The sequence below is a fragment of the Myripristis murdjan genome, chromosome 6 (genome assembly GCF_902150065.1).
Source record: "Myripristis murdjan chromosome 6, fMyrMur1.1, whole genome shotgun sequence".
NCBI lineage: Eukaryota > Metazoa > Chordata > Actinopteri > Holocentriformes > Holocentridae > Myripristis > Myripristis murdjan.
Genome location: NC_043985.1, coordinates 12,813,482 through 12,821,540, shown reverse-complemented (window position 1 = coordinate 12,821,540; position 8,059 = coordinate 12,813,482). Strand labels below are relative to the sequence as shown.

At 42.3% G+C, this 8,059-nt stretch overlaps 1 protein-coding gene across 4 annotated transcripts in view; it reads left to right on the top strand.

Annotated features, from left to right (window-relative positions):
* mfge8b (milk fat globule EGF and factor V/VIII domain containing b) overlaps positions 1–8,059 on the top strand; it is a 29,232-nt gene continuing 21,173 nt past the window's right edge. For 3 of the 4 annotated variants that reach the window (XM_030053770.1, XM_030053769.1, XM_030053767.1), the window contains exon 1: positions 2–188. In XM_030053770.1, the coding sequence (XP_029909630.1) occupies positions 86–188 (103 nt within the window). In that variant the 5' untranslated portion in view covers positions 2–85. Of the gene's footprint in view, positions 189–8,059 lie in introns of all 4 variants that reach the window. The other variant, XM_030053766.1, reaches the window with a different exon arrangement.

Genomic DNA, 8,059 nt, shown 5'->3' with positions numbered 1-8,059 from the left:
CACAACAAGCCGAGCTGCAGCAGCACTGCTCAGAGCGCCGCGAGCGTCCTACGTCCCGCGCTTCGTCCTGGAACAACCTTAACAAATGCCGGGAAAAGCAGAAACCATGAAGAAACAAACGTATTTTCCTCTTTTTCTGCCACTTCTCTCCGCCAGTTTGATCTTCGGGACCATTTCCACTGTAAACGGTAAGTTGCTTTTGTTTTTGTTTACAGTTCACCCGCCGTACCCGTCCCAAGCACGTTGTTGGTGAAGGTTGCTCCCACCGTACGGAGTTCGTGTTTTGCAACTTGCTCTGTTAGGGAAAAAAAAAACATCTATTGAGATGTAGTCGGCTCATTTGCTGGATGTTTCTGTGTTTTGTTCACATTGTTTGGTATGTGATGATGAATCCTAACCTGGCGCAAATGTCACCGCGAATTCATCACCAAAGTAACAGCAGTGGGTATTTGTGGGTGTCAAGTTGGAGAGATCCCTCAGTAACTGGACAGGACGAGTGGGAATCTGCATGTGGCGCTCTCTTTCTCTATAATTGCAATGGAAGACTAGACCGATGACTGCATTTTCAGTGGCAGACTGTTGTGGTGTTACACAACATGCAGCCTAAATAATGACTTTAAAATTACTTGCCAAATTGGTGAAATTGTACAGCGTGAGCTTATGTGCATTTTTTTTTTTAGGTTTTGTAGGCTCAACAGTCCTAAACTGGAAATGCGACTTTTGTTATGGGAGAATGCATGGTTTTATTATATTCCTTAAAGAGTTAATACCTAAGGGCATTCTGTGCAAAGTGCCTCTTTCAAGAGGCACAGCACAGACTGGCTATTATGCTTGACCATGTTAGACTCATGCCATTGGCACTTCGCTTTGTTTGCGTTTGCATGCAACACATCTAGGTCGACAGACAACAGGGAAAATGCCCTGATTCTCTGCACCTTATTTTTTTCTTCGTTATCTCCTCAGACCAAAGAGAGGACATCATGAGTTAACAGCAGTTTCTTTCATATCCTGATTTTTTTTTTTTTTTTTAAACACTGTTGAAGGATTCTTGTTTCTCTCAGCGGGTCTTAAACATTCATTACAGGCATAATTCATAACTCCATTTTTGGCAGAAGAAATATTTGGATTTTCTGACTTGTGAGATAACAAATGGTTGACCTTTGACTTTTCCTTCCAGTGCTTCAGGCTTCCTTTGGCCTATCAGCCAGAACACAAACAGTACAGTACTATCTGGATTAAATTGCTTTTCACACATACACTGTACATTTTGACTTAAGTTCTCAAAATGAGAATGAGCGAGTGACATCACTTTAGGTACGAAGAGCAGCCAGTTTGATGGTGGAGGACCAGAACCCCCTCTGCTGTGCTCACATTTGTTCACTACTTCAATTCCTCACACAGTAGCATATATTTATGAATTATTTGAACCTGTATAGATCTACAAGCCCCACTCATTACACCTTGACTCTTCATTTTGATGTACTTTCTTCTCCCAAGACATTTGTTTGAATTAAAACCAATGATGAATCCGGACCACTCTTTCTAAAAAGTACAAGTATTGCAGCAAGTTTGCTCTTCAACGCACAAGTACAGCCGTGGAGAATAGGTGTGGCAGTGACCGTAACACTGAGTCACTTTTCCGGATGTGGCCGCAAAAACAGATATGCCAGTGAACTTCCGCCCAGTAATAACCACTCAATCATCGCCTTCCCTGTAGCAGAAGCAGGGGCTTTATATCCTACCAGGGAGAGAGGGTCAGACTTGTTGCTGTGTCACAGAAAATGTTTACAGGGCAGAGTAGGAGCTGAGGGGTTTTTTTTGTGCATGTTTTCAGCTGATTGAGGTAGATGCCGCAGGTTATAACTCACTTGTTTGCTGCTGAAGAGGGAAAAGTGGAAAATGGTGTTCTGTGTCAGGGCTGAGGCAGTCTTTTCTCACAACAAGACCACTTAGGGCAGTTGAGTGAACCAGGGCTAAATATAGCCAGATGCTGTGCCAGTGGCATGGCATGAGCGTATGTGAAATTTCTGGATGCATGTGGGTGTATACACATTAACATGCTCACTTTTGTGTCAAAGTTCATTCAGATTTATGTGAGTGAATTAGGATTTGACCAATATATCAGACTGACATTGACCTTCTTATGAGTCAGCTGCTGGCCAGTCATATTGTCCACTGCTGATAGATGTAGATTGACTTACGTTTTTGTAAATTATTTCCTCATTTAAAGGCCTTCCTTTGCATCTTTGTGTCCTGTGGTCTAAACGGAATAGTGTGAAGATACTTTTCCATCAAAATTTGGGCAGGAAAACCGGAATGTGTGTAATGTTATCAAAATTGTCAAATTTAAAGCTATTGAATATTGGCACAAAATATCAGGCAGCAATGAAACCAGTCTAAAGATATTGGCATCCGCCTTCAAAACCAAAATCAGTTGAGCCCTAAAGTTGATGTGTCAGGTGTGTTCAAGTCAGCAAGTTTTGACGCCCTCAGGTCACGTGTATTTTAATATTTTGTCACTGTGTGTGAGAAAAGGACAGAGGCATGTGTGTGCCAATCTGTGTGTGTGCCATCTGCCAGCATGAGGTCTTCCCTTCAGGGCCCTGTCTCCTTCAGCCTTGATGACTTGATTACTTGTCCCTCCAACTCCCCCAGGGGGTGACAGACTCTTTTTCCATCTGAATTTTGAATGGCATCCTTTATCAATGTTTCACTGCAATATGGATTATCTTCTAAATTGGGCCCGTCTATTAGTGTCTTCCGCCCCACATTCCAATCTGCCGTGTTGAATATTTTACACGCCGTCCCATGGTTATTACACATCCTGCCTAGAAGAAAATTAGAATCATGTAAATTAACAGGAACAATACACAAATAGGAATTTGGTCTCCTCATGTACAGAGACACATTGACAACTTTGAGTCGCATGCATGATACGAGGACGAGAGGCGCTCTCATGCAGTATTTTTTTTTTTTTAAATTCTGCTTGCAGAGATTTCACCCAGAGTTAAAAGCTATTAGAGTGTTGTTGGCATGACTCTGCTGCACACTCTAATTCAGTTAACTTCAGAGAAAAGCTTGTTTTGTTGATGGTGTGTGACGTGAGTGTATTTTTAGCGGCCACTGTTTTTGTTTTTGGAGGAGCAGATGGCTGTGCTGCTCTGAAGCAGCACTTGCAGCTTACAGGAAGCTCACCTGCAGCTGGAGTCCTGGCAGTGTTAGTGTTAGGACAGTTAAGGAGCTGGGCAGGCCTGGCCCAGATAAATCAACCTCCTGTTACACATCTTGAGGTTTCCTTTCTTTACCCCCCCACTTCGCAGCACTGCAAGCATCGAGTGCCAAGTCATCAGACCGGATGAGTGCTCTATACGTCTCAGGCCTTTTTATTATGCTTCACTGCGCTCTTAAAAGTTTTAACTAAGACTGGATGTGTGTGTGTGTATGTGTGAAAAAGAGAGAGTGAAAGAGAGAATGTGTGTGTGTGTGTGTGTGTGTGTGTGTGTGTGTGTGTGTGTGTGTGTGACGCAGACTCCTCTCTTGGGCTCTTTGGAACACTGAGTTCCCACACTATCCAGCTAGCCTATATGCTTCAGCAAGCTGGGATGGTTAGTGGTGTGTGCATGACAGAGCTGAGGGCAGAGCGTTCAGGCCTCAGGATACATGAAAAATGCACACTGACGTGGCCGCACACACTCACATGTTCTTGCTCATTATTCTCTCCTGCACATGCATTCAAACCCTACATAAGCATTACATATTGAGAAGTCTTGACTCATTACAGCTGCAGTTTTGTGCCTTTTCTATAGCTTCCTTTGAATGAGTTAATTCGCTCAAAACACTTTTCATGTTATTTATTTAATATGTATCCCTGATTGACTTCACATCATCTTTGATAACTCAAGAGTCCTTCAGACTTAAAGAGATTTCGCCCGAGGCGGCATAGTGTGCATTTCCCCAAAGTGGGAAGACGCGTGCTTTGTTACGGAACCATTTCTAAAACACCGCAGCTTTGACAAATGATTTTACTGTGCATCAAACTGATTAAAGCTCACCTCCCCATTTATGTGAATTTTGTCCAGAGCTGCCATTTTTTTCTCTGTAAAATATTAGTTCTCCCCTTAGACCTGCCAAATGTCCTCAAAAGGTCCACTTCCATCCCCATGTCCTGAAATGCCTCCCCCTCACACCCCTCCTCCTTTGCTGCAGTGCCCTCAAATGGGTCCTGGGAGCATGTTAAGCTGTTTTCCAGTCATGTAAACAGCTCCTCGCAAGGTGCTTCTTTCCCTTGTTGTGACCAATCTCCAGCCTGGTATAAGGATTATTTCTCCCCATTGTCTTTCTGACACTTGGACCCTAATGCAGTCAGAGGGCGAGTGTGTGTGCTGTGCTGGTTGATTCCTCTCAGCAGCAGCTGGTTAATTTAGACCACCTCCTTATTTCTGGAAGCTCAAACAGGAAACTTAGCCATGTGCTGTCCTGTCTGCTGTCTTGTTTCCAAGAGGAGACGGCTTGTGGCAGTTTCTCATGCCAAACGCAACCCCCCCTCCAGTAAAATGTCAATGGATACATTCATTGAGTATCTGGGCCCAGTTTCCTTAAGTGTAAAAGATTCACCACACACAGGACAACTTCTTCAGCCAGCTTGCAAGTGCAAAGCTTAGGACAGTGCTTGTCAAAGTTTTTATGTATTGGCTGAGCTGTTAGCCGACAGAAGACATATGTATACACATCCGTCTAAGTGTAGGTAAAGACGCAATACTTTTTGATGCTCTTTGATAAATTATGATGCATGAAAACTGACATTGCTTCATAAATTTTGCATCTTTTTTTTTATGTCCATCCCTATTTCAGTCCTCATGCCCCAGGCTGAAGTTTAGGTAGTCAGATCTACACTCTTTCTTTGTGGACCTGATTAGGGACTGAGTCATTATATTGTGCTGTCTCTCGTGGCTGTGTGCTCTTGCTGTGGTATTTGGATCTCATTCCTGGGCTGAGGCATCATGGGAAAGGCATGGGCCATGACTCATAAGGAGTGAGAAAAGCACAATGTCCTGTGGTGTTGATTTGTCCAGCCAAACATAACTCCACATACCTTCCTAATCCATCACTGTGGTTGGGATAAAGTGGAACACAACATAGGTTACTTTTACTTTTAGGCATAGCACACCTTGACTAGATCAGTGGCATTTAAACTCCTGGTTGGCATATTGACTATACTATCTGCAAAAATTTTGTTGGCATACATCTTAGGATTACTCATAGATTTCATTGTTACCAATAGCTGAATTGGTTTCACTAGAATGCCATCCATTGTGTGGTTTTTGTGGTGATGATGAAAACATTTTAGAGTGAAACCCTTCATTTACATTACCACATCTGCATTTCACACAGGAATCAACATTAGGAACACCCTCAATGTCATTTCCCTTGTAGTTCTTGTAATACAGTGTTTTACATGTCTTGGCCCATCCATTTAAGTGCATTAATTCCTCACTAATTTTTGACTATAAACTTAATGTTTTTCCAACACACTTGTTAGGGACCTTCCAGTTGTATCTCTGACTGTGGCAAAGCTAATCAATCGATGTGATAATAGAAGTGTAGCCTTAGTGGAACTCACTACGCAGCACCTGACTCAACAGCCCAGCTGCTGATCAAACAGTTCAGCCATTCAAGCACACAGCAAGTCAGCAAGCCCCTCTGAAAGTCCACCCAATACTTCATTATTCATTCATTATAACTGTCAACATGACAAGCAACCAGCAGTGAAGGGTGCAAGGGTCAAAGACAATGGATGTAATCAATACTCCTCTTTTCCCAGAGTCATCATGTGGGAACAGAAAAAGCTGCAAATGCAACAGTATGGTGTAACCTCTAAGTGTTGAGGACATGTAGGAACATGTTGAACACCGATTCATTGTCTTTATTAGTTACAGGCAGTCTTCCAGTGGGGATTTTTCAGTAAACAAAACCGAGACTTCAGCCACCGATTTCCCTTGTAATGTCAATTCATGCTTGTCTAAAACATGATTTGTTTTGCTGTGCATTGCATATAAATAATGGGGAAGAACAACTCTTTGGTTTCCTCTGAAACCAAAGTGGAACATAGTGCAGCATAGGGTGAAAACCACACAACTACAGTGTTTGTGTTTTTCTTACTTTAAATCAAAGTCATTTATATTTTGAATGAGTTTCATGACCCTTGTTCATGCAAATAACCGTCATATCCTATTGTATTTCAAAAATACATTGGCATCAATGAGATATTAGGCATTTTTCTCTTCATTCCTGAATATACTTTGACACAGACGTGGTTTTTTACCAGACAGTAGCAGCATTTAGGGGATTTTCAGTGATGCTCTGGTGGCTTGACCACTGTCTGCTGCCTGACCACCTTGACTAATGTGTCAGTAATTTTATTTCCTTACCAAAACCAGTAGGCTCAGTGTAAAATAACACCGCAACTAAGACAGTCCACAGATAAAATATCTCTGATGCACTTTGCTACCTTCCTAGAGACGCTTTACTCCTTCCTTTACTCCTGAGAAGGGCTGTTAGACATTAAATGAATTTGGATGTTTCTAATTTTAGTTTTGTGTTTTAAACCCTTCTGTCTCAGGGAACAAAGGAGCAAATTATAAGATCATTTGTCTGTTTGATCCAGTGAAAAAACAAATGTGCAAATTACTAGAAAGGTCATTCTTTCAGCAGGGCAGTCTTGTTAGCTTGGCACTAAAAGATTTTCCTGAAGGGAGCTGCCACTGTAGGAAGAGGGGGGTTGTGTTCCTTCCTAAAGATAAACAGGCAGCAACATTTGGATAAGCATGTGGTGGCCGTGCCAGCCAACTCTGTTGCCTAACAGTCTCCTCAGATTGAAGACTGTGACGCTGGGTACAGCACTGATAGTCCTGGACAGCCTTGGGAAATACAGTTGCATTGATTAAAAAGTCAAACAGGATGTTGGTGAAAAGGATCTTTAACATAGATATCTGTCCCAAATCTCCAGGACTGCTAATCTGCGATCAATAGAGGACTTCTAAGTCAGTATATTTGAGGTTAAAAATGTCATTGCAAAGAACTCCCCGGACACCAGCTTGTACAATTTAGTCTTCCCACAGTACTGCAGTGTTGGCTGGTGTTCACCCTGAATAAACTTTGCTCAGAGTGCTCTTGTCCTTGAGTGTTTGGAGGAACAAAAAGATAGTGAGTTGGAGGGTAGAGGTGGAGGAGAAGAAACAGGGACGCACAGGAAGCTGGAAGACTCTCATAGAGCCAAAGTGCCATTTTCAACTGTGGCCATGTGGGGAAATCCAGACTGGTACAGGGCCTCTGAGAATTATACCCTCTGCAAAACTGAAATGCCTCCTTTTTTATTCTTGCTGTCCAAAAACATTCCTTATCTACTCCCACCAGTCTGCTTTATGTGAGGTGGGAGGAGGTGCCCCACTCAGGAGCTGAAAAAGAATAGGGTCAGTCTTCTGTTTTAGCCTGTATGGCAGACCGTTTGGTGTGAAAACCAACAATTTCACACTTGGGCCCAAACTTCTGTTTCCTTGACAATTATCCAAATGATAAGTGTCAACTTGGGAAAGACCTACGTTGCCTCCAGTCGAGTTAAGAACCTCAAGCTCATTCACTTCCTCCATAATTCATCCAAACGTCATAAACGTAAGGGTATAATTGAAGAATTCACTTCCAAAATACTGTTTATCTGTGATGAGAATAATGTAATTATTTGTGGTTCATTATTATATCTCAGTTGAGTCTCCTTTATGTAAAACTGTCGTCAGCCAGTGATTTAGGCTGCTGTTCTCCTCAGCACAGCTTGATTTTCAGTTTTTACCATTAATTATTTTATAAGAGGTGGTGTCAGATTTCTCACAGGGTGGCTTTCTCCTTTTAGAGATAGCCACCAAACGTGCTGACTTTAGATTATAGCTCTTTCAGTCTTGGTGTTTTTGAAAACCACTGCTTGCCTCTTAATGTTTCTCTTTCTCACTCACTCTCTCTCTCTCTCTTTCTCTTTCTCTTTCTCTTTCTCTTTCTCTTTCTCTCTCCC